The 24,548-nt window shown below is 47.1% G+C and overlaps 1 protein-coding gene across 3 annotated transcripts; it reads right to left on the bottom strand.

The window, feature by feature from the left end:
- Nucleotides 1-86: 86 nt before the first annotated feature.
- TENT5C (terminal nucleotidyltransferase 5C) lies at nt 87-24,548 on the bottom strand. 3 transcript variants are annotated; one of them, XM_055402264.2, is made up of 2 exons: nt 24,401-24,548; nt 87-5,607 (listed from the first exon to the last, which is right to left on the bottom strand). In XM_055402264.2, the coding sequence occupies exon 2, from the start codon at nt 5,579-5,581 to the stop codon at nt 4,406-4,408; it is 1,176 nt and encodes a 391-aa protein (XP_055258239.1). In that variant the 5' UTR covers nt 5,582-5,607; nt 24,401-24,548; the 3' UTR covers nt 87-4,405. The 3 variants fall into 3 exon arrangements, with proteins under 3 accessions (XP_055258239.1, XP_055258240.1, XP_055258238.1); XM_055402265.2 differs by lacking the exon at nt 24,401-24,548 and adding an exon at nt 23,511-23,906; XM_055402263.2 differs by lacking the exon at nt 24,401-24,548 and adding an exon at nt 11,008-11,782.

The raw sequence follows: 24,548 nt of genomic DNA, 5'->3' as shown, positions 1-24,548 counted from the left end.
ACGGTCACCACCATGCCACATACTTCCTGAAACCTAAAGTAAGTTCACCATCCAGGAGACACAAAGAAATGAGCAAAGCCAACATAGTCTTTTTAAATAAATCTTTATTTCTCAAACTCAAAGCTTCATCAAGTTCTAACACATTTTGCGTTGACAAGTGATTTCACCTGCATCCCATGAGAAGGTCAGTGGCCATTACACCAAAGAGGAAACCTCACACAACCTAGGCAATTAATATTGGAAAAGCTATGCAAATATAGAATAACAAAAAGCTTTCAACTTAGTCTAATTTGTATCTTTTCATCTATAGTAATTTGGAAATTAATGTATAAGGACAATTTTCCTAAAGCAGCAATTTTTTTTAATTCACTGAAAAAAAAAAAGACCAGATGGCTTGAGTTTTGAAACGCCCAGAGATCTATATTATTTAACGACTTCCTCTTTAGTGGATGGTTTTCTCACCTTCCTATGCAAACACACTTGACGATTTGCACCAACTCCCACTAGCTCAGGCAAAACTCTATGCATTTTCTTTTGCTTCCACTTAAAACTATTTTTTAAGTGATAGGTAAACAAGATTTAGAACTTGACCTCACAAAAAAGCATTTTCTTCCTGATCCTCACCTTGGAAGTCTCCACAAATAATCCTGAAAGGTTGCCTGATCTTTTAAAATATATCTCCTGCTATACACCCCTCCCTCCGTGCTCTGAATGGAACTGGCTGAACCAGAGTATGTTCCAAAGTCAGCTGTGACATTCTGGTCTCTGCCAGATGAAAAATTCAAATCCAACCTTGGCAACTGGAAGCTCTTTCACCTCACAGAGTCCACCCCAAGGGTTCTTCCCCAGTGTGGAGCCCCAGTCAGATACCCAGGAAACAACTTCCCTGGGGAGCATCAGGGTCTCTGCTCACAACTACATAACTCTCATTTGTTCTCTGGAAGAGGAAGTTTGAGCTCAGAATCCAGCTGCATCCTAAAACAAGGCACCGGGACCAGAAAATTAACTAAAAAGGAGGTGTTCCTAAAGTTAGGAAGTCTCATTTGAGTGGCACTATTTTCCAAAGTTCACAAAGCAGTACTAGTTGTCATCTACTTGAAGGTAATGGGCTAGTGCTAGCAGAGAGGGTGAAGGACAAGAAGATTTGGGGTTTCAGCAATTTGATTACTAATGCATCACCACAAAACACAGGTTCACACACAGCTCTCCTGTGACTCTAATCCCCAGGGGGTGAAAAAATCAAACTGGGGGAAAAAAACAAAAACAAACCTTGAATGCCAAACCACATCTGTTATCACGTATTAGGAACCTAGCATCTTTCCTACCCACCTCTCTCCATCCGCCAGGTTCCCCCAGCTGTGAGCCATGCCACCTCTCACATGCAGTCAGCAGGAACCCTGATCTGAAGGTGTCAGTAATGTAGTTTGGTTTCAGAGCTGAAATTATGGAGGAATAGTGTCTCACTGCCAAGGGAAGATTTAAAGGTGAGATGAAGCTCAAGGAATTTGATGTGTCCTCTTCTGCCAACACAAGGGGGGAAAGGTACTGCTTTAATCCCGCAGCTGCTCAACCTGACTCCAAGAAGCAGGCTGGGCTAACAAGCTGCATGCCTGCAGAAAGCATCTGAAAACTGCTCAGAGACCTGAAGCAAAAGTGAGGCTGCTTGCATTTATATTAGAACTTGCACTTGAACTGTAGTGCCCTTGGGCACTGCCAGGTTTAGTATTACTCAAAACACAAAGAGGAACCACTGGACTCAGTACAGGTTCTGAGTACCTGGTGCTTGTGTGAGCAGCACGAAAGGCAGGTTCCAGCTAGAATTTCCAGACACCTGAAATTCAAGGTTACCTGGTTTATTCTGAGGCAGGCCAGAGGCTCCTAGAGCAGGTAGAGACGCCGCTAGCCCAGGAGGTGTTTAAAAGTGCAGCTTCAGTGAGTGCACTCTTTTATCCTGGTAGTTCTAGAACACAGGTCTACTCTCAAACTTCAAAACGGCTGGGCTGACTAAGAACTTCAGGTAAAGGGCCATTGTGCAGCAGTGGTAAAGAACTCAGGGGCTTGAGATTTCTAGCAACTTCTATGCCTCCCTTCGTCCTTAAAGGACTAGTACCAGACAGGAAGAAAAAAAATGTAAATAGAACTCCAAGGACAAACTGGAAATTTAATTACTTGATGCAGTTCTGACCCCATCTTCATCTGGACCCTGGTTTCCCTGATCCATGAGCCTTCCAGTAGAAGCAATACTGACTTCTGTGAGCAAGTGCTTATGTTGGCGGCTTCATCATAATTCAAAGCTTTGGTTAAACAGATCTGTTATCTTTGTGTAAACATATTGCCATCTGACCACAATGGCAGCCTTTTAAGGTTGTGGATGATCACGTAGTTTTTAAAGCTGGGGTTCACTCTTCATTGCCCTTTTTAACACTGAAGCACTCCAGGGCCCCCTTCATGCAGAACCAGTCTTGACTCAAAGCCAGCGGATTCAACTGTAACTATCCACTCACAGGTTAACAGGAGCTAGTTACACTAAGAAGTGGCTTCTATTCGCTTGTCCACAACACGGATACCAACTAAGCCCTGGGTTTCAGTCACACTTGATCTGCTTTCCAGAGGACCAAGACATCACATTCCAGAACAACAAGAACGAAAAAAAAACAAAACCCTGAAAATATAATCTTTAGAAAAAGGTAAACCACTCCTTTTCTACTAAACATTATGGTAACTTCATTGTTTCAAGCAAGGAGAAAACAATCACTCAGGGCTTGGGATTTTTATGGCCACAGGAAAACATCAAAATCAGGAGTATGGATTTGATTAAATCACTTAAGAAACCAAGCTGGCTGGCAATATGGCGTTTCTCTACCCTTGATACCCTAAAGTGATGCTTTCTAAGAGATCCCACAAAAAGTTTCAAAACACAAAGTCCCTTATCTAAACCTACTGGGAAAGCAACAGTAGCCTAGAACTCTCCCATTTACTAAGCTTGCTTCAGACTAGAGAATAACACTGTTTTCCTTCTAAAGTGCGAGTATAAACAAGTATGGTCAATCTACCAGCGTAAGGAAGATTCTTTTTCATTCTCTCAATTCTTCCCAAATACACCAGAAATAATCCTCTCGAGGTGCCTTGGGGGCTCGCCTGCACACGAGGCCCCACCAATGGAAGGAGCATCCACCTTCAATGCAGCACAGGGACAGCAGGTACGAATCTAAAGCAATTTTAAACCAGGTTCTGAGTACCTGGGGCTTGTGTGAGCAGCACAGCCCGCATATGCGCGGACCATTCCACAGGTCACTCGGATCTACTGAAATTCCTGCATTCACCTGCTGTCCAAAAAGCCTGGAGAAGGAAACCACTATTTTTTGAAAAGAAAACAAAAACAAAAATCAGCCAAAGTACTCCAGAAAAAAACAGCCAGTCATACTTGGAATGTGACCAGAATGGGTTTCCAATTAAAACATGGGAAGCCCCTCGTGTCAGTTACCGCAATGACTCTGGACTCGGCACCGTCCTTCGTCTTGGGAAGAGCAAAACAAAAGCGATGAGCTGATAAGCGCGGGGCAGTGTCATTCAACAAGAATTCCCTACTTAAGAAAAGACTGAACATTCACGCTTCCTATTTACAATCACCCCCCGACCACCACCACAATTCTACTTAACGTTATGTTGCACATTTTGTTTCTCAAGTTACATTTCAAGAAAAGGTCATTTTTTTTTTCTCTCAGCAATACCTCACAATTCCTCAAGATAGCATAGCATCTAAACCATAAACCATATCCAACCAGATCATAAATTCTCCAGCTATCAGCTTTGGTTTATTGAGGAGACAAATCCTCAGCTCCGCTGACAGAGAATAAACATAAGCAATTTAGCCCCTTGAACAAAAAATTAAGCCACAAGAACACCCTCATGTTTATCATTTTTTCTGCCTGACTAAAACAGATACAAGAAAATAAGACCATCCGCACGATTTTCACGTTAAGTGCTGAGAATTCCAAGTGAGGGCTGACATTGCCTCCCCCAGGCTCCAGTGAGGAGCCCAGCAACTGAGCCTCCTCCTGCACTGCCACGTGCTTCCCAATCTCAACAACTGCCTGGAGCTCAGACGTTCAGGATGTGGCATGTTAGTGTCTGTCTTGGAAAGATGTGGCGAGGTCATACTTCCTATAGCATTTTCCAAAGTGGCACTGGAATAGCAGGTCCCTTTACAGTTGGCTCATGATACACTGGAGACCCATTCCAATGGGCACACAAAGAAAAAAAAAAAAAAAGCCGAATCAGAGCTGAGTTCCGCTTTAAAAGCCAAACACCTACATCTAGAAGGAGGCTCCCCTACCTGAGAGCCTTGCCCTACCCGGGGTGGGGGCGGGGGGGTCTCCCCTGTGGAAACCCGCAGGTCTCAAGCTTAGTTACAGGGCAGCCAGGTGGGGTAGGGCTGGCTGTAGGTGACCGGCGGGTGGGCCACGTAGTAGTTGTTGAAGTTGCCGTCGCTGACGTAGGGAGCAGGCTGGTAGTAGCAGGTGACGGTGGTGGCGTTGGGGATGATGTTCTGCTCGGCCAGCACGCGCAGGGCCAGCAGGGAGATGAGGTTCAAGGTCTGCCTGCGCTCGTGGCCCATGAGGCACACGGTGCTCTCGTTGACCACCTTGCGCAGGGTCATGAGGTAGTCGTACTTGCTCCTCTCCTCCTCGGCGAAGTGGTTCTGCAGGTAGGTCTCCAGCTTCCTCTGCTGCTCGAGGATGTCGGGGAAGTCGATGAAGAACCGGGAGCACATGTAGCGCTCCAGGGTCTTGATCTCGTCCTGGTCGGTGGGCCGGAAGTCCCGCACCAGGAGGTTGCTGTACTTGAGCAGCCCCCCGCCCCGGATCTCCTCGGGGTTCTTGGTGGCGATGAGTCTGTTCTGCAGGTGGTCCAGGGCTTCCTCGAAGTCCCCATACACGCTCTCCCCGATGACCGTGGGGTGCAGGTGCTCGGACAGGGCATGGCCGGAGCAGTCGTAGAAGACCAGCAGCGAGTCCAGAATGATCTGGAAGGAGTCCACGCTGAACTCGAACTGGCGCCGGATCGAGTCGACGAACTTGAGCTCCACGTTGCGCCCGTTCTTGTTGGAGAGCGATATGAGGCTCCAGCGGTCAGCGTCCGTGCACACCTTCACCAGCTTCTGGACGTACGCCTCCTTCAGGGTCGTGGGGCTGATCTTGAGCTTGTTCACGCCCTCCGGCAGGAAGTTCAGAAGAGAGCACAGCACCACATCCCTGACCAGCTGAAACTCGGCCTCTGTGGGAAGAGCCACGTGAAAGATGAGGTCCAGGTCTTTGCAACCCAACCCATTGTCTTTGACCAGGACGTGGCCGGCCGCAGAGCCGTTCAGCCGGACGTCCTGCACTCTGATGCCTGCCTCCTCCAGCCGGCCGCGGACAGTCTGCACGATGTCCTTGAGTGTGATCTCCAAGGTGGGGAAGTTGCCTCGTCCATGGATGGGTACCACCTCAGTCAGGACCTCGTGCAGACGGCTCACCTGGTCCCAGGTAAGCACGCTGAAGGACACGCAGTCCCTGGTACTGCTGCTCTCCTCTGCCATCTTGGGGGATGTTGTTGCCAGGGAAACTGAAAGGGAGGGGGAGAAACAGAGTTAGGGTTCAGTTCTCTGAGGCAAAGCAGCTCCGGGGACTCAGAAATGAGGTTGGTTTCTCTCTGAAAATCTTCCTTACTGCCAAGTGGTAAAGCGTACGTACTGTCGGTTGCTGTAGTGAGGATTAAATGAGTTAAGCACGTCTAGAACAGTGCCCATGTGGAGTGAGGTCAAAATACACATTAAGCTTACTCTGTACCAATCCAACAACTTGAGCATTTTGTTTCCTATGCGCTGTGTTTGTTTTGCCCGTTTTGTCTTCATGAAGGTAGGGTGGGGGTAGAATTTGTGTGTGAGGGCAAGCAGACAAACTTACTAAACCAAGTAACAAAACACAGCATTATTCAACAGAGGGTCTATAGGTTTTGCTAATTTCGCCTCTCCTGTTTTTGGCTCCCTAACTACATCCTGAGCTGGCTGACACCCAGGCCACAAAGCCAACACAGAACACAGGACCCACAAAAGAAGATTTCTTCCTTCTGTGAATAGATGGATTCTCAACTCGAGGCTTAGTCCTGCTAGAATCAAGTATGCTGGTACCCTCTTCACTGTTAGGAGCCGTCAGCCCTGTAACAAACCCTCCTGTCACTCAGGGTTGGGCCAAGGAATTGTCTGAATGACAAAATTCCTGAGTAACAAAGGGTTAGGTCAGCGAAGTACTGGAACTGCTGACCCAGCAAGGAGGCCCCACCCAGGATGTGGAAAACCTCCTCAGGGAAGTGTGATTTTTCAACTCTATTTTGAAAAAGAATCCCTTCAACCTACCCAAGGAAAACAAAGTTAGCACTCAGTACTAGGAGAAAACCATTTCCCAGGTGGCTCAGTGGTAAAGAATCCATCCTACTGCCAATGCAGGAGCCACAGGAGACGCAGGTTCGATCCCTGGGTGAGAAAGATCCCCTGGAGAAAGAAATGGCGACACACTCCAGTATTCTTGCCTAGGAAATTGCATGGACAGAAGAGCCTGGAAGGCTTCAGTCTATGGGGTTGCAGAGTTGGACACGACTGAGCACGTAGGCACTAGGAGAAAAGCATGCTTCTCCAACATCGCCTGCGAGAACCACAAAGTTACCCCGGTAACTTTCAACTAAGTTATACTGTTCAGAAAACAAAACAACAGATCCCTGGAAATTCTGATGTGGAATGACAAAAACAGACGTATTAGAAAGTCCAGGTGCTGTGGCTCCACATGGGTCACGCATTAGCTAGACGGATGAAAGAGACTGAGGTGTTGTCCTCAGACTTCACAGCAAACAGAGAGGTTTGCCACCCGCTTCACTTTTCTGACTTGCTAGACACACAAAATCCATCCCAAGGACCTGCAGCTTCACTGACTGGAAGCTGCTGCCTTTCCAAGCACACCCAGCATGCGTAGTCCTGGGCTCCCAACTTGGGTTTTTGGTCCTGTGCTGGTGGTGCCTGGAGCCCTTGCCTGACCTCTACAGAGCTCAGACTGATGGGCTGGCTGTCAGTCTGGGTTGGGGGCACTAATGGACACACCAAGACAAGCAGCTTTCCAGGAGCTGGCCAGCAAGAAGGAGAGTGAGAACATGACGTCTCAGCACGAGAAAGAAAATGTAATATGAAGGCAGAAGAAAGAAGTGTCAGTTGACTGGGCCAAACAGGAAGGTCACAGAAAAGCTCATTTATGGGGTAGGGATACAAGCCAGCAGGAAGGCAACAAGAGTGCTCAGCTGTGGTAGAAGGCAGCAGGCAGTCGTGAACCTGGTGAGTTGTCCAATCTGGCCATCATGAGCCTCTCTCCTCAAGTCAGATCACAGGCTCCCTTTAGTAGGGAGGTTAGGGGACTGAATTTGCCAGTTGGCAATGGAAAGGTGGATGATCATGTGATCAAAGCAGACTCCAGGAAGACTGGTGGGGGATGGGTGCCCTTCTGCTTGTTGCTGAAGCATACTTGCCAAGGGGAAGATGAAACTTTCCCTGCAAACCTGTTTGGACAGTGTTAGAAAGCCCTGGGCTATCTAGATTATCCTATCAATACCAACTGAAATTTGTGATGCAATACTTGGGGTTTACTGTGGCTGGCCTTTGGCTTCAAGTCAAATTTGGGACAGCAGAGATCTCTCTTTAATGTGCTCTTATATACACTTGGTTCTTTGTGGCCCCTTTAATGATGATGGGAAGAGCATGAAGTACACTTGTGCCAACTGTGCAGGACACCACACAAATAAGTCCAAATGATTATAGAAAAGCATGGCTCCAACTTTGCTTTGACACCCTGCTAAATTATGATTTGGTGACATAGATTTCTGCCAGATATGCTGACTTACCTATAAAAATACAACTTGCTTTACACTGTGTATCAGATCTTAGTGTGTTTCCAAGGTTCGAGTTTCTGATATGGGCATGAGAAGTCACAGCAACACAGGAGCTGCGATTCAATCAGTACTTGGAAAATGAGGAACAATTAACTTTAAGAAAATCTCCAGGAAGAAACTCAATAATGCTGTAGAGGTGAATAGCTGTAGGAATCACTTTTGTCCTCACTTTTAAGGACTTGTTTAAAAAAAAAAAAAAAACACGTCATCTAGAGTTAAAGTCAGGACTGTTCCCACCTCTAGAACAGTGACTCTTAACATTAGAATTAGGACATCTTAGACCTGGGAGAATATGAGGAAAGCTATCACTTGTTCTTGGGGGGGTGGGGAGAGGGTGGTGGGAAGGTGGAGTACATATGCACGAAAATTTTCATATATTTTAAAATCTCTGAACTTTCATAGATTCAAAGTTAGAATCTATTTTAGACTGAAAATTTGTAAGGTTCTAATGAGAGAAGGGGCAGGAATAGTCAAAAAAGTTATGAAAAAATGGAATGAGGTCTACTAGCCTGGTAGGAGATATTATAAAGCCACAGAAATTGAAACAGCATGGTACTGACACAAAAAGATGGACAAATTTATAAAACAGAATTTTTAAAACTCAGAAGAAAAATCTAGTACATACGGGGATTTACCATATAATAAAGAAGGCATTCAAAATAGAAAAGGGAAAATTGAGACATCTGGATAGTTATTTAGATTTAAAAAATAAGATGGCTCTTAGCTTGTGTCAATCTAAGATCTAGAAGATGAATCAAAGACTTCATCTTCTTGTGTAAAAAGATGAAGCCCTGAGAGTACTAGAAAAAACATGGAATTTATGTAAATTTACACAGAATAGGTATTCCTTTCTAGATCACATGGCAGTCACAAAAATTGATACATTTGCCTATATAAAAATTAAAATATCTATATGGTGAAAACACTATAAAGAAGTGAGAAGACAAAAGTAGGAAAATACTCATAATATTAGACAAAGTACTCACTTTCTTAACAAATAAGGAGCTCTCATGCATCAGAAATACTAGAACCCCAAGATAAAAGAAAGGGCAGAGTATATAACAGTGGCTCAGAAACCTATAACAGATTCAACCTTACCTTAAGGGATGGGCAAATTTAGACTTCAGGTATCAGTTTTATCCATCAGACTAGCAAAGACCAATAAGCAGACACTTTTGGTACACTGCCCATGGGTTCCCACTGAAGAACAATGTGGGACTTTCAATTTTAAGTGGACCTATTCTTTGGCATAGCAATTCCACTTCTGGAAAGTCTACCCTGGATTTTATTCTATGAGTATACTTGCAAGTATGCACAAGGATATTCACTGAAGTATTAAATTTATAGAGCTACAAATAGTCATCAGTAAAGAAGGTTAAATGACTTGATGTGTCTATACAACAGGATAAAAATGCATGCAGTTGTCCCTAAGAATGGTGGTAGCACTATCTATATGAATATGAAATGCTTATCAAGATTAATAAAAAAGCAAGTCTGAAACTGTGTGTGTGTAAAGGCACAGTCTATGCTTATACAATCAAAAATCGCTGAAAGGATACATAAGCTCAGCTTACATCAAATACCACTTCCAGGCTAGGGTACAAAGAAAACTTGTTTTATTTCTTTTGAATTTGGAACTTACATATATATTAATTGAAAAAAGTTAAAATCTTATGAGCCATGTTCCAAAATCTCTCCCCTATGAAACTTCTAATCTGCTACCTTTTTTACTCTCTTTAATTCCTTTCCTTGAAGCCCTTCCCACCATCCCCACACCCATTTTTCAACATCAAATGCACTTAGAAGCTTCCCCCACTTTCAGCCTAAAAACTGACCTCTAGAGGGGCAGGATGAGGAGGAGGGACAGTTCTGATCTGGAAGGGCTTTTATGCAATTTTCTACTTATGCGTTGTCTAAAAGAAGACGTCCATTGTGGGTCTTTTATAAAAAAACAAAACACACAAAACTTTCAACGGGTAAGCCATCTCATCTAGTGTCATTCTATTTATCATACAAAAATGTTTTCTGTAGTTTCACAAGAATTACTGTTTTCCATTCCAGATGCACTATAGCTGCGTCTATACGCACAGCTATAGTGCAAGAGCTGTGTGTCTATAGCTATATGTGAGAGCTGGACCATAAAGAAGGCTGAGAGCTAAAGAATCGATGTTTTCAAACTATGGTGCTGGAGAAGACTCTTGAGAATCGTTTGGACTGCAAGGAGATCAAACCAGTCAGTCTTAAAGGAAATCAACCTTAAATGTTCATCGGAAGGACTGATGCTAAAGCTGAAGCTCCAACACTTTGGCCAACTGGTGCAAAGAGCTGACTCGTTGGAAAAGACCCTGATGCTGGGAAAGATTGAGAGCAAGAGGAGAAGAGGGCGACAGAGGATGAGATCATTAGGTAGCATCACCGACTCAGGAGACATGAATTTCAGCAAATTCCGGGAGAGAGTGAAGGACAGGGAAGCCTGGTGTGCTGCAGTCCATAGGGCTGCAAAGAGTTGGACACAACTGAGTGACTAAACAACAACAGCAGCCATCCTCATGGTGCTGTGGATTATTGGTTGCAGTTGCAAGAACCTTAATAAATGCAATAAACACTTTTTCAGGAACCCACGATGCCTATGGTTGGTATCTTCCATGTCAATAACTTCTGACACATATATGAATAATGGAGTTAATTCTCAGAAAAAAAACAGTCTATATAAAAGCACAGTGTGGGACACATGCTAAGTCCATGGTATAGTTGTTTTTTGTTTTTTTTTTGCTAACCTTGAATTGGTCTATACACATTTGTCCATTTACTCTTTAGATTCAGTTGTGAAGCCTGAGGTTTTCTCTGTTTGTTGAAGATACATACCTCATTTTAAAAAGAGCTTTTATTTATTTATTTGGCCATGCCACTTGTTATGCAGGATCTTAGCTCCCCTACCAGGAACTGAACCCATGCCCCCTGCAGTGGAAGCAGAGTCTTAACTACTGGAACACTAGGAAAGTCCCCATGGTATAGTTTTTAATTCTCTCGACTTACCATGACTTAGATCTGGAGAAGCTCTTGAAGCTATTGAAAGTTCAAATTTAGGTTGTCTTTGCATTTGTGGTTTAGCTTATGAGAAGTGTCCCAAATAAGTTAACGATGCCTATTAGAAATAAATCCTTCATTTTCCCTCATCCAGCCAAGCAATTTCAAATACCAAAGTACATTTACAAGTTACTTAGACAAATGTGGGATTACTAGAATAAATCTAAGTCACAGGCCCCAGTGCTTAGATTACACACCAGAAATTTGTGTATCAGTAGTTTTTAAATACTAGAGATCAACACTGATATAATCCCCATATAAGAGAATTACTTGAAACAGTCTCAACTGATGAAAGGCCCTGGTTAAAGGCAAATTCTAATTAGCAGAATTAACAAAATAGTAAACAGAACACAAAATAATTTGAAGCCTGGTAAATTCAAACTAAAGTACATTTTACTGTCTTTTTACTGCCCTTTTACTGTCTGAGAAGCAGATTCACTGAATTTGCTCAATAGAAATTGGGAAAGGTGGGAACCATGACTTCTCATTGATTTGAAAATTTAGGCACCTTTTCAGGTACAAATGAGGATGAATAGTTGCCTGCTCAGTTTAAGCTACTTAATCTTCTAAAACGTTTGGCTCATGATGAACAACTATCTTGGCTGCTGCTGCTGCTGCTAAGTCACTTCAGTCGTGTCTGACTCTGTGCGACCCCCACAGACAGCAGCCCACCAGGCTCCCCCGTCCCTGGGATTCTCCAGGCAAGAACACTGGAGTGGGTTGCCATTTCCTTCTCCAATGTGTGAAAGTGACAAGTGAAAGTGAAGTCGCTCAGTCATGTCTGACTCGTAGCGACCCCATGGACTGCAGCCCACCAGGCTCCTCCGTCCATGGGATTTTCTAGGCAAGAGTACTGGAGTGGCTTGCCATTGCCTTCTCCAAACAACTATCTTAGGTATCCTTAAATTCCCTTTTCTTTTAGCATCTGGCTGCAGCAGCAGGATAAAATACACACGAGTGGAAAACAGATTTGCAGAGACGGCAGCACACAGTAAGAGGAAAAGATGAACTAAAGTCCAAAGATGAGACCAAAGTCCCTGAGGACAAAAGGATGTCTAACTTATCTTTGTTTCCCACTGCCTGGTGCACTCAAGGCAGCTGGATCTGAAAACCAGTCTGAGCCTTCATTGAAAAAAAAAAAAAAAAAAAGCTATTTCCAGTCCTGGTGGTTCAGAGGGTAAAGCATTTGCCTGCAATGCGGGAAACCCAGGTTCGATCCCTGAGTCGGGAAGATCCCCTGGAGAAGGAAGTGGCAACCCACTCCAGTATTCTTGCCTGGAGAATTCAATGGACGGAGGAGCCTGGTGGGCTACAGTCCACGGGGTCGCCAAGAGTCGGACACGACTGAGCAACTTCACGTTCACTTTCAGTCCTGCTCCCTAGTTTGTCTAGACCCCAGAAACAGGAGTGAGAGAGACTATGAAAGCATGAAGGGACTTCAGGCGAGCAAAAGGACAGGCAGTTGGACAGGCTGGAGACAAATGCTAAGAGCACTCGTAACACTTTCAAGCTTATGGTCAAGGGCGAGTGTCAAATCAGCATTGATTCCTCTATGTGCCTGGCGTTAGAGGTAGAAGTACCCAGAGTCCTAGCACGTGTGGAGAGGTACATCCGTGAAGTTAAAGAATGGTGTATATTTAACTCTAGGTCCCGACATTTGTCATGGTAAGTCCCAGAAGGTTCTGCGGAAAAACTGCAGTGTGAAACAGGGTGCTCTTGGCTGTGGCAGCCACTCCATCCAGCCCACAGACAACTAAGCGGCACCTCTGCCCCTGACCCTGCTGTGGGCTTAAGAACACAAAGAAACTCAAACACAGTTCAGCATTCCTTTGATGACAACATGCCCTCGCACTGTTAACTGGGTGTTACCTCAACGGTCTGGATCTTCCTAGTGACCCTTTCCAGCTCAGGGTCAGAGACCCGGCTGTGGACAGTGGACCAGGCCTGGAGTCAGGGTCCAAGGGAGGTGTGTGTATATGGAACAAAGACCCTCACCACCCCTGGTTTCTGGCCCTGGGGGGACCCGTGTGCCCATGGCTGCCGCGTTCCACATGAACTCTTCTCCTCCGTGTACAACGGAGGGCACTTTAAGCAAAAAGGAACTACTTCCTTGCTTATAAAAGCCTAGAGAATTTAAACAGAAGTCAAAGTAGATGGCAACACACATCATAACATCACATCCCACCTCTTCCCTCATCTAGCTGAGTGAATGGAAACCACAGCTCTGGGCCTATTTCTTTTTTCCTATAAAATGAAGGTGTGGAGGTGTGCAGACAAGCAGACAGAAGAGTACTTAGTACAAGTTACTCCATGTCCAATCCCATTAATCCTTACAAGCACTCTACTTGAAAGTGAAAGTCGTGCAGTCGTGTCTGACTCTTTGCATGGACCCCATGGACTGTAGCCCACCAGGCTCCTCTGTTCATGGAATTCTCCAGACAAAAATACAGGAGTGGGTTGTCATTTCCTCTTCCAGGGGATCTTCCTGACACAGGGCTCCAACCCCAGTCTCCTGCATTGCAGGCAGGCAGATTCTTTACCATCTGAGCCACCAGGGAAGCCCACACAAAGAAAAAGGATCAGGAGAGATTAAGTGAATCGACCCCAGGTCCTCAACTCTGGAGCTAATGTTCTGACTCTCAGAACTGGTAGCAAATTCCACCCAGGTCGAGTTCTGCCAGTACTGAATGGTAGGTGGGGAGAGGGCTATAAGCTCATGCTACACACCCACATGTACACTGGGATGACCAGTTCTGCTGCTACCAAAGTGATCTTTTCTGAAACAGAAATTGTATTGGTCTTATCCAAATAAGGGAGAAAGCTGTCTCCTGCTAACTATGTAACCGTGACACCTTGTCTTCCCATCACCCCTCATCCCCACCATATACACTAAAGACAGCAAAGCTTCAGTCAACCAGCCTTCACTGCCAGGTTGAGTGTGAGTCAGGATTCGGTGGCTTAGAGGTGCCCCTCAGAGAGGCACCAGTGAACCAAAGCCCTTGCCAGGGTGCAGGAAATCCCAGCTCCAACAGGGGGTGCCTGCACATCAGCTGTTTCATAACAGAAACATTTAACTAATTCTCAACCACATCCTTTCCTCACTGGGTTAATTCTACCATGTGCTCAGATGCTCTGGCCAGCACTAACAGGTGCAGAGCTTCCAGGGGCTCTTCCTATAGTGACGGCCACAGGTAGGGGACACCAAACGGGACTAGAGGTTTGGCCAGGTGCCCCATGAGCCACTAAACCAAATATCTGACAATGTCCCCAACAGATGGCATCATCTACTCAAGGGACATGAGTTCAAACAAACTCCACGAGGCAGTGAAGGACAGGGAAGCCTGGCAAGCTGCAGCCCATGGGGTCACAAACAGTTGGGCGCAACTAAGCGACTGAACAACAGCAACAAACAGGCAGCAAAACAGTGCTGGAAGTTCATCCGGATCAGCCTGTTTGATGCCTAAAACAATCCTGCAAGGGAGACACTATTTCCTTACTTTTAAAGGGGAAGCTAGGGAACAGAGAGACTACACAGTGTTAACTGTCCAAGGACACACCAGTCAGAAGAGACAGAAATGGGACTTGGGAGGCTTCCTGGGAGGCAGGTAGCTTTGGTGTACACGCTGGGGTCGGAGTACGGCTTTGAAGGTGCTGGTTGCTCAGGAAGTTGGATGAAGAAGATGGCAATAAGAAGAGAAAAAAGGTATGAAGCTTTGTTATAAGATCGTGGGAAAGAAGTTATCCAGAAGTCACCAGACAGCAACTGCCAAAGCAAGGCCTTTAGAACCAAAGTATCTAACAATTGTCAGCACAGAACTCTTGCCCTCAAAAGCATCACGGATGTGAGGGTGTATCCAGCTTGGTGGGAGCCACCAGAATTGAACGTAACTAAGTACAGACATGCTAAATAGTCATGAGAATGTGTGTTGTAAAGGAACAATGGCTGAGAGGTGAAGGCCTGGGATCCTCCCTTCTGAAGAAGCTCCAGGATGCTGGCCAGGTCAGAAGTGGTGGTGATTTCAGAGAAAGCAAGTCAGGAAGGGAGAGGGATGCCAGGAATGGAAGGAGCTGGGGCAGTCAGCTTGCTGAGCATTAAGAGGAAACAGTAATAGCGCAGGAGGGAGCTCTTAAGAATGAGCTGATCGAGGTCTGGATCTGCAGCTGAGGTACATGCCGCGCTCACAGAATAAAGGAGCAGCCTTTGGAAGTCACTCTGGTGGCTGGAAGATCAGGACTGTGAATCTGCTGACGAAGCAACAGAACAGGATACTCCCTGCAGACAAGAGGGCGATTTGATGGGTTCCGAGAACAGACAACCCCACTGGAGCTGCAGAGAAGAGGTAGACAAATTGGCAAGAAGTGACCAGGACCCCAAGGGCTGACGCAGGAAGGAGAGCTGAAACACACCTGAAAACAGAAACAGCCTGGAATAGACTGACAAACGCCTGCACATTGAACCTAAGGCTGGACACCTGCCTCTTTTCCCACCAGCACGCGGTCTGACCCGACAACCTTTTATCCTCGAAAGAGAGTCAGGCGCTTGGAATGACCATGGACTTGATATATGCTGCAGCAGATAAGTGGGCAGAAAGCAGAAAAACCAGGGTCAACAGGGATTCAGTCTTCTGCAGTGAAATCCTCCTTCACTCTTTGAATTCCTAGGGTGGTGAAGGCCGAAGTTATCTAGGACCAGGGGGCAGCCTGAGGAAGCCTTCTGTCTGCCAGCCCCTTGGCAGGGCCCCGGGTGAGCCCAGCACCTGCAAGGCAGCCACATTCTGGAAGCTCTCCCACCACCCCAAAACACCATACAAAGTCACAGATAACCAAGACGCACACCTGTGGTTTATGTACATGGAATAAAAGTTTACATTAGTAGACAGCCCAGAGCGACAGTACCAGATACAATAATGCCCTGTTTATTAAGAGAAGAAGAAAATACATTCTTTGTTGACTTTTTCCAAGAAGTTATCTTTACAGCTGAAGTTATGATGTTGAAGCTGAAGCTCCAATACTTTGGCCACCTGATGTGAAGAGCAGACTCATTGGAAAAGACCCAGATGCTGGCAAAGAATGAGGGCAGGAGGAAAAGGGGAAGACAGAGGACGCGATGGCTGGATGGCATCATTAACTCAATGGACATGAGTTTGAGCAAACTCCGGAAGATGGTGAAGGACAGGGAAGCCTGGTGTGCTGCAGTCCATGGGGTCACAAAGAGTTGGACACGACTGAGCAACTGAACAACAATACTGTTTACAGCTGCTTACTCAACGACCCGCAGACACACTCCACCTCAGTCAGAAGGAAAAAGTGCCCCTCGCCTCAAAGCTGTGCCCAGTTCTCGGGTCAGCGATACAACAACTCAGCAGGTGGTCTTTTCTCATTCAGCTCCGGAACACTCAGCCAGAAGCCTCAATCTATTTTCTCAGAGTTATCAGCCTCTTCCTGGCCATTTAGCTCTGATGTTTACTAGAGTCAAAAAATTTGGTTCAGTTCCCACAGTGACTGCGATGCTGCCTGAGCCAAAGTCAAGAATGTCCCAGGTGGAAGCGGAAGCAGGCACAGAGGCTAGTGTCCCCTCGCTCTGCCCAGGTTCTACCAGAGACAGGCACCTACAAGCCCCTCCCCACTGATGCCAACATAGAGTTGTCCTAGCTATCAGTGCCTGGGCCCCACCCACAGACACCCACCCACAGACGACTCCAAACAGAAAGCTCACTCCTGTCTTTCAAAATAGGATGCTTAAGCAAGTGTGGCTGGAGAGATAACGCTGGAAGAAGTCATGCTGTGGCAGCAAAACAGCATGAGACAGAATCAAAACACTGGCCCAGATGTTATAACAGGAACACCACAGAAGTTCAAGTGCTTAAAGGAATATCCTGAATCGCGGAAAATGCAAATATTAACAAGATCAGAACATAGATATCTTTGGAAGGGAGAGAGGCATAGAAGCCTTGATGTTTCCAAGGTGTCAGCATGATTAAGTGCTACATACACAACTGGAGCTGGAAATAATCCTAGTTGCTGCTGGGTACCTCCCTCCCTCCTACCAAATGCCTCTTTCTAAAGCAGAGACGTTACCCGTCTGAACTCATTTAAAGAGATCCTCAGAGCCGGTCCCACAGTTTTAGACATTGAACTTATGGTAAAGATGAACCAAGTTTACATACAATCCATAGGGTTTAAGGGCTGAGAGCTCCCAGGTTTTATCAAGGGTTATGTTCACAAGCTACTTTACCATCTAACTTTCTGATTCAGAGCTTTGACCAGTTGTCAGTTGTCTAAAAGGACAACTCAGTCAGCTAAAAGCCCCATCTCATCACAAGCAGCATACTTGGGCCTTATCAGCAAAGGGACAATCAATTCTCAGTTGCTCAAATGCAGCGCGGCACTCCTACTCTGAACATATACAACCCCCTTCACTGATACCTAGCAGGAGCTGCCTTCATTTCCATGAGGATGCTAATTACATATACAGTTCCATACCAGTTTTAGTTTTGCACAGATCCTTCGCTGTAGGGTTAACTTTCGCATAGCAGGTATCTGACCTCCAGATACTGAGCATGGTGGCAGCCAGAGTGAAGATCACTAGGCTCAGTGGTCCTCTGATATCATCATAAATACTGCTAAGAACAGAAATTTATTAGGTAGGAGGATGGGGAGGCGGGGAGGGAGTGAAGGGACAGGATTAAAGTGAAGGAATGAGACCACGGAGTGATGTCTATTTCTGCACCAATGGCCAAACCACCCCCTTGTCTTTGGTGGCCCCCATTGTGTGAGCCCGACCATGCACATGGCTCACCGGGATGCTTGTCATCTAATTAAAATTTACCAAGTAGCATCAAACAGCATCATGTGTTGCTGTTATCAGGCATCTTGTAGACACCTTTTCAGTTCAGTTCAGTTCAGTCACTCAGTCGTGTCTGACTCTCCGCGACTTCATGAATCACAGCACGCCAGGCCTCCCTGTCCATCACCAACTCCCGGAGTTCACTCAAACTCATGTCCACAGAGTCGGCGATGCCATCCAGCCATCTCATTCTCGGTCGTCCCCTTCTCCTCCCGCCCCCAACCTTTCCCAGCATCAGAGTCTTTTCCAGTGAGTCAACTCGTCACATGAGGTGGCCAAAGTATTGGAGTTTCAGCTTTAGCATCAGTCCTTCCAGTGAACACTCAGGATTGATCTCCTTCAGAATGGACTGGTTGGATCTCCTTGCAGTACAAGGGACTCTCAAGAGTCTTCTCCAACACCACAGTTCAAAAGCATCAATTCTTCGGCGATCAGCTTTCTTCACAATCCAACTCTCACATCCATACATGATCACAGGAAAAACCATAGCCTTGACTAGATGGACCTTTGTTGGCAAAGTAATGTCTCTGCTTTTTAATATACTATCAAGGTTGGTCTACATAACAGCTATTTCTTCTCCCATTTTCAAGTTTTAATTGTTGATATTTTAATTGTTGACTAATTAAATTTTGGATTCCTGCTCCCCAGCCAGTCTCAGAATATTTTACCTGCAGTTCTTTGAAATTCTATAACATTATGATTATTCTCTACGAAACTATAGAAAAACAAGAGAATGAGCGCAGGAGTAGGACTCAAATATCCTGTATTTCAGTGTCAGGTCTGACATACACAGTGAATGATTACCAGTAAATAGGCCACGATGACTGAGCTTCCTTTCATTCTTTCGGATATCAGAGTGCCTACAGCATTCCGAGCACTGCTCTAGGAGCTTCCAATCCATGAGGAAGCAAGAGACCAAGATATCTGCCCTCACAAAGCTTAAATTCTAGCTCACACTCCTTCTTTAAAAAATCCTATTATTAACTCTTGACTCCCACACACAGAGAATCAGGATTTGAGAATGAAATATTTTTTACAGATGGCCTGGATCTGTGCCACCCGATAATGCACCACAAGCTGTTGGGCACCTGAAATGGGTCAAGTCCAAACTGAGATGTGCTGTCTACATAAAATATACACTGGATTTCAAGCACTCCGTATGAGGGAAAAAACTAAAATAACCCATTAATATTTTTATATTGATTACACATTGAAAAAATAAAATTTGACATGATGGGTTAAAATAAATTTTTTTTCACCTGTTTATTGTAATGTGACTACTAGGAATGTAATCATGATTCATATCTCTATTGTCCTTCTTACAATGAAGAAACTAAAGAAGTTGAATCTGAAGAGACAGTGGTGCTTCCAGGGCCAGAACCCAGGTGTCCTCACAACTAAGGCAGCTTCAGAGGTGGGGAGGGGGTGGGGGGAGTGGAGGAGGAGGAAGACAGCAAAGGGGCTGGGCAAGGGAGACAGCAGAAGTGCCCAAGCCTCATCCAACACCCTCAGGCCGGCACCTGGTCACACAGCAGGTGCCCAGTCAGCGCCCAGTTCATCTCTGTGTCTGGATCAGCACCCTTCCCAGGGCTGGCCGAGCCCACGCAGAGTCAGTTGGCTGCGGTGGTCCTGACACGCTCAACCAACACAAGCATGGGTCAGGGATAAACGGTATGTCTGGGGGAACGGGGTAGCATTCCAGGCAAGGTGGAGGATCACCCCTCCTCCCATTCTAGTAAGGGCTATGCAGGGCAAGAAATGCTTACGGTGCTGATACGAGATGGTGAGAGCAGTTAGTTCAAGGTTCATGGATAATTTTCTTCTCAAAATGTGTTTACAGGGAGTGAATAAGAGAGACAGATGTGGAATTTTCTGTGTTCATCCAATGTTAAGATCAGGTTTGAAAAAAAATAAAACAGAAAATAAGATACAAGGTAGAACTGTAAAGAAATACTGATGAGGAGGGGATGGGATACAGGCACCCCCAGGTAGGGTAAGAACATAGGTTTCTGAGAAGGGTCCAGAACTAGGTCAAAACAGAATATGGGGAAGGAGGAGGAGCATTAGCTTGTTCAAATATTTGTGTGTTCCATGAGGTAAGGGAGGGCAGTTAGGAAGGGAGGTCAGGAACGAATGGAAGGTGGGAAAGGTACAGATCCCAGAAGGAGCCAGTCTTCTGGAGGGAAGGGTAGTTCCTACGAGCTTATGAAGGTGCTGGAGGTGGTGGGTGGAGAGCTGGCCGGAGGGAGGGAGAGGCGCTGGGCTGCCGCTCTCATGAAGCAGCTGTCTGCAGACCGAAACCAGGTCAGCGATGGCAGCGGGAAACAAAAAGTTCAAAAAGAGAAAGACTCAGCAGATCAAGCAGCCGAGTGAACATGGAGAGAAAGGCTGAGTGAGCATTGTGAGGCTGTGCTGGGTGGACGGGCAGAGGGGAAGAGCCTGAAGGGAGTGGGTTCTGGAGCTTGGCCTGAGGACTTCCAGCTGTCGGCCAATTAGTCGTCACTGCCCATGGGCTCCCTGGAGGCCTCTGTTTTTAAAGAGGCCCCAAAGCCACCCAGCATTTTGGGCCTGCAGCTTTCGATCCAAAAATGTGTTCCAGCACCTTGGCCCAGCAGGACACTATCCCCTGAAAGGTGCTTCCCTCTCTGGGAGGAATGGCAGTGAATCTAGTTAACAGGCACACAGGCCCGGCATCCTGCATTCAGCAATGAACACAGACTCCTGCCTTCCTGGGGCTCACGTGCCAGTGGCTACAACAAATCGGCAAAATCCGAGTGCCCGAGGACATTCTGAGGCTGACCCAGCTCCATTTGCATCCAGAGCATTTCCACAGGCCTTTTCACATACCATTCCCTCGGCCTCCTTGGCACCTGGCACAAACGCCTGCCTAGGAAGCACTTAACCACTTACAAACTCGGTCACTGTTATCCAAGAAATAAACACTTTACACAGTTGGGTGACCAAGACTCCCAAAGGCTCCGAGACTAGAAAACATCTTACATGGAGAGTTGCTTAACGTCAGCAATTATTTCTTCACATTTGTTTTCCCCTATTGTTCCAAGAGGTTCTGCAAACAGTTCTAGAACAGGCTACAGGGCCCAGCTGCACAAAATCTATGAATTCTTAACAATTCATAAGGCTTCCTTACACAGTTGGGCTATACAAAGATGCCATTCCCATTTAGAGTTCCTCTAAACAATTTAAATTCCAAAATTGAGCTTCCTCATTAATCACGTAGTGAAAGAAAAAAAAAGTTCGAGACCAGAAGCTCCGGAAGCATCACAGATCAGCACTACTGCTGTACCCAAATGGCTTTAAACACATAAGCGTTTCTTGAAACACAGAGGCGTTGGCTTCATCACAATACTGCTTATGCCAATTTATTTAACATGTAACAGTCAAAACACCAAGATGGCAGAAAGCATTTTTCTATACTGCCTTGTTTACCTCATTGACAACACACAAAAGCAATGGACCTTATCTAACCAGAGTAATGTTTTATCCCAAAAAACATCTCAGACTCTGCGTTGCTTCCCCTTAAGCCCCGCCCCCATCCCCTAACAACAAGATGCAGCCCAGAGTCTGGGACGAGACTGAGAAACCCAAACACAACATCACAGGTTTAACTTAACTCATGAAACTGGTCCTGGGTATCTACAAGATGTTTTCTTGGTAACACTGAAAGAGTTGACCACATCCGTTCACTGTTCTTGGCTTGTCATTCTTTAAGGACTGACACCATACACACAACACATCAAAGATGAAAATGCAGATAAGGGTACTACATAATTGAACAGCTGAAAAAATCATGTCATTTTCTAATTTTGTATTGAATGTGCCAAGTTTCTGGCACTGAGAGAACAAGGATGCTACAGTCCACAGGAAGTTATCTTTACTGCCGGCTAGTTCCTCAGACTCTCATGAGTGTGAGGACTTCTCTGTTCTGATGGGCAGCGCTCAATGTGTACAAGCTGGCCTGGCCTTGAACAGGGCTACGCAGGCTCAGTGGGGCACTGCTGGGGGTGGGGCCGGCGACTCAGGATGTGATTCGGGTGGATATTTGCACTCTCAGGAGAGCTGAGGATGCTAAGTAGGCAGAGCCGAGGTGCTCGACTAAATCATGGCCATTCTGACAAACAGGCCAAGTGCCAGCCAATTCTTTCCTTCAATTGCCCCAGCTTAATATCTGGATACAAGGTAGGTATCCTGGAAGAAACTCCAAGAGTGCTGCTGCTCATTCCCTGAACACACAGTAACTTACGAAATTTGGGAATTGTTTGGGGTAACAATTTAGAGCCAGAAAAAAAAGTTTTATTTATTTTTACTTTGATGTTAAAGTCATCCACAGCTACCTGAACAATTATATACAATATACCCAAATCTGCTTTCCAAAAAATCCTTATTGAGAATAAGTGGCCTCTAAAGGTGTGGGTCGGAGAAGGCAATGGCAAGCCACTCCAGTACTCTTGCCTAGAAAATCCCATGGACAGAGGAACCTGGTGGGCTACAGTCCGTGGGGTCGCTTCTAGTCGGACAAGACTGAGTGACTTCACTTTTACTTTTCACTTTCACACATTGGAGAAGGAAATGGCAACCCACTCCAGTGTTCTTGCCTGGAGAATCCCAGGGATGGGGGAGCCTGATGGGCTGCCTGCCGTCTATGGGGTCGCACAGAGTCGGACATGACTGAAGCAATTTAGTTATTTAGTTAAAGGTGTGGGTATACCTTAAAACACAAGTTTTGAGTTATCTCAAGACCAGACTCCAGAGATACTAAATTTTGTATCTTCACAAACAAGAATGTCAAAGGGCAGAACTTCTGCTGGCCCACCTCCGAGCTTCCCTGAAAGGGAGAAAATCAGCGTTTTCCAGTGCCCACCCCACCCCCTTGGATAGCAGGGTCTCAGGGTCTCCAGTTTGGGACTCAGTCCCTCCATAACACCTCTGCGGATTTAAGAAGGCGCAATTCCTGGTAAGCACTCCTACCACCCTGACGGCTCTGGCTCACTTCCCAGCTGGCTTCCCTGCCAAGTTACTCACGTTGAAAGGTTAGTGTAGCCAACAATGGCCACTCACATCCCACCCCCACCATCACCACCCGCTGCAGGCAACTGGGCCAGGCCAGGAGCCTACTTCAGGAGGATTTAATAAACTTCACTTTACTTCCTGGGGAGCTTCAGGTTCCCAACCCACCTACCAAATCTCCTGAATACCAACTGTCACAATACAAATGATTACACAGTCTTTATAAAGCTTCCTGTAACAAGTGCCCCGCAACGCTCCACGGTGTGCATAACTCCATTACAAACAAATGGACGTTTAAATGGCAGCAGGTCCCTATCTAAGACAAAGATTTACTCAGCCCTTCAGAAGCCTCCCTTCGGACCAAAAAGAAAGAAAAGAAATGGTAGCGGGGCAACGCGACGGAGCGGACCCCTCCCGCGGGGTCCGGCCCTAACAGTCGGTTCCAGTGAGCCCGGGGCCATCTCGCATTCTGCAGAGAAACTCGCCAGGCATTTCCCCGGAAATCCTCCCTTTCCTTCGAGGTAGCTCCGTTCTGTTTTCCCCGGCAAGCGTTCTCCGTTTCGGTGTGCAGGTTACCGACCTGTACCTCTTCAGGGTCGTCCCCCTCGTCCGACTCCCTCCCACCGCCGCGATCTGGGCTGCGACACCTCCCGGGCACCGTGCGGCTCCGCTAGCCGAGTCCACTGACGGCCGTGGCTTTCAGCAGACAGGCTAAGCAAGTTTCACTCCTATAAGGGGAGGAACCAGATCCCCGACGCAGGATTCCCGAGGAGTTTCCGAGAGAGGAGCAGCGCACCAGTCACTCGTTTGGATCGCTTTGCGGCTCTCGGCGTCCCCAGTCTAGTGAAAACCCGGGAGAAGTTAGGGATCTCCGCCCTCGCCTTCAAAACCCGGCTCGGGCTCCCAGGCCAGATACAGTCGCCGACCGCTGCATCCCTAACTGCGCCTTCCGAAACCGCCGCATTTGAATTCGCTCTAGGCCGGTTGGCCCAGATATGCACGCCCGCGGGAGCGCCGGGGCGAGCCCGAATGAACGCCAGGGAGGCAGGGGTGGCGCGGGCGCCGTCGGACCCGGCGAAGGAGCCAAAGGCTCCCAGCACACACTCTTCGGCAGCCCGGCCCGCGCCCGGCCACTGCGCGGTTTGCGGGACGCGCGCAGCAGGAACTCGCTGAAGTTTGCCAGCCCCAGCCGAAGTCTCTGGAAAGTTGCAGCTCCCTCTCGGAGCGGCTCGCCTGGCCCACGGGGTCGGTCCGTCCAGGGGGCGGGGGTGACGTCGCGGGAGCTGGAGGGAAAGGGAGCGCAGGGGCCCGGCACCTGCCCGCACCTCCCCCTCCGTCCCCGCGCCCCCACCAGGCTCGGCGAAGACGAGAGCCCTGCGGGGCCGGGGTAGACCCCCCCCGAAAGCAGAGCGCGCGGCTCCCCGGGACTGCGCATTCCCGCACCTTTCGAGGAGGGGGCCGTGGACTCACCTGGGCGGCGGCGGAGACAGAGGCAGGTCCTTGGCGTGGGCAGCCCTCCGGCGGGAGCGGCAAGATCACTGCAGCCCCCGGGCAGCGGCACCGAGTGAGCAGTCCTGCCGCCGCCCCCTCCGTTCTTATACGGCCTGACCACGCCCCC

This window comes from Moschus berezovskii, chromosome 4 (genome assembly GCF_049115385.1).
Source record: "Moschus berezovskii isolate FMDL1 chromosome 4, NW_MosBer_1.0, whole genome shotgun sequence".
Classification (NCBI taxonomy): domain Eukaryota; kingdom Metazoa; phylum Chordata; class Mammalia; order Artiodactyla; family Moschidae; genus Moschus; species Moschus berezovskii.
The sequence above is the reverse complement of the archived record's forward strand: the minus strand, read 5'-3'. Positions and strand labels throughout refer to the sequence as shown.

What these genes read in the sequence shown, in the direction of transcription:
- TENT5C (XM_055402263.2), bottom strand. Translation starts at nt 11,071, where the DNA reads ATGCAAAGACAACCTAAATTTGAACTTTCAATAGCTTCAAGAGCTTCT. An exon ending in TTCTCCAGATCTAAGTCATG is followed by an intron (nt 5,608 to 11,007) that starts GTAAGTCGAGAG and finishes CCTCCCTTTCAG; the next exon opens with TTTCCCTGGCAACAACATCC.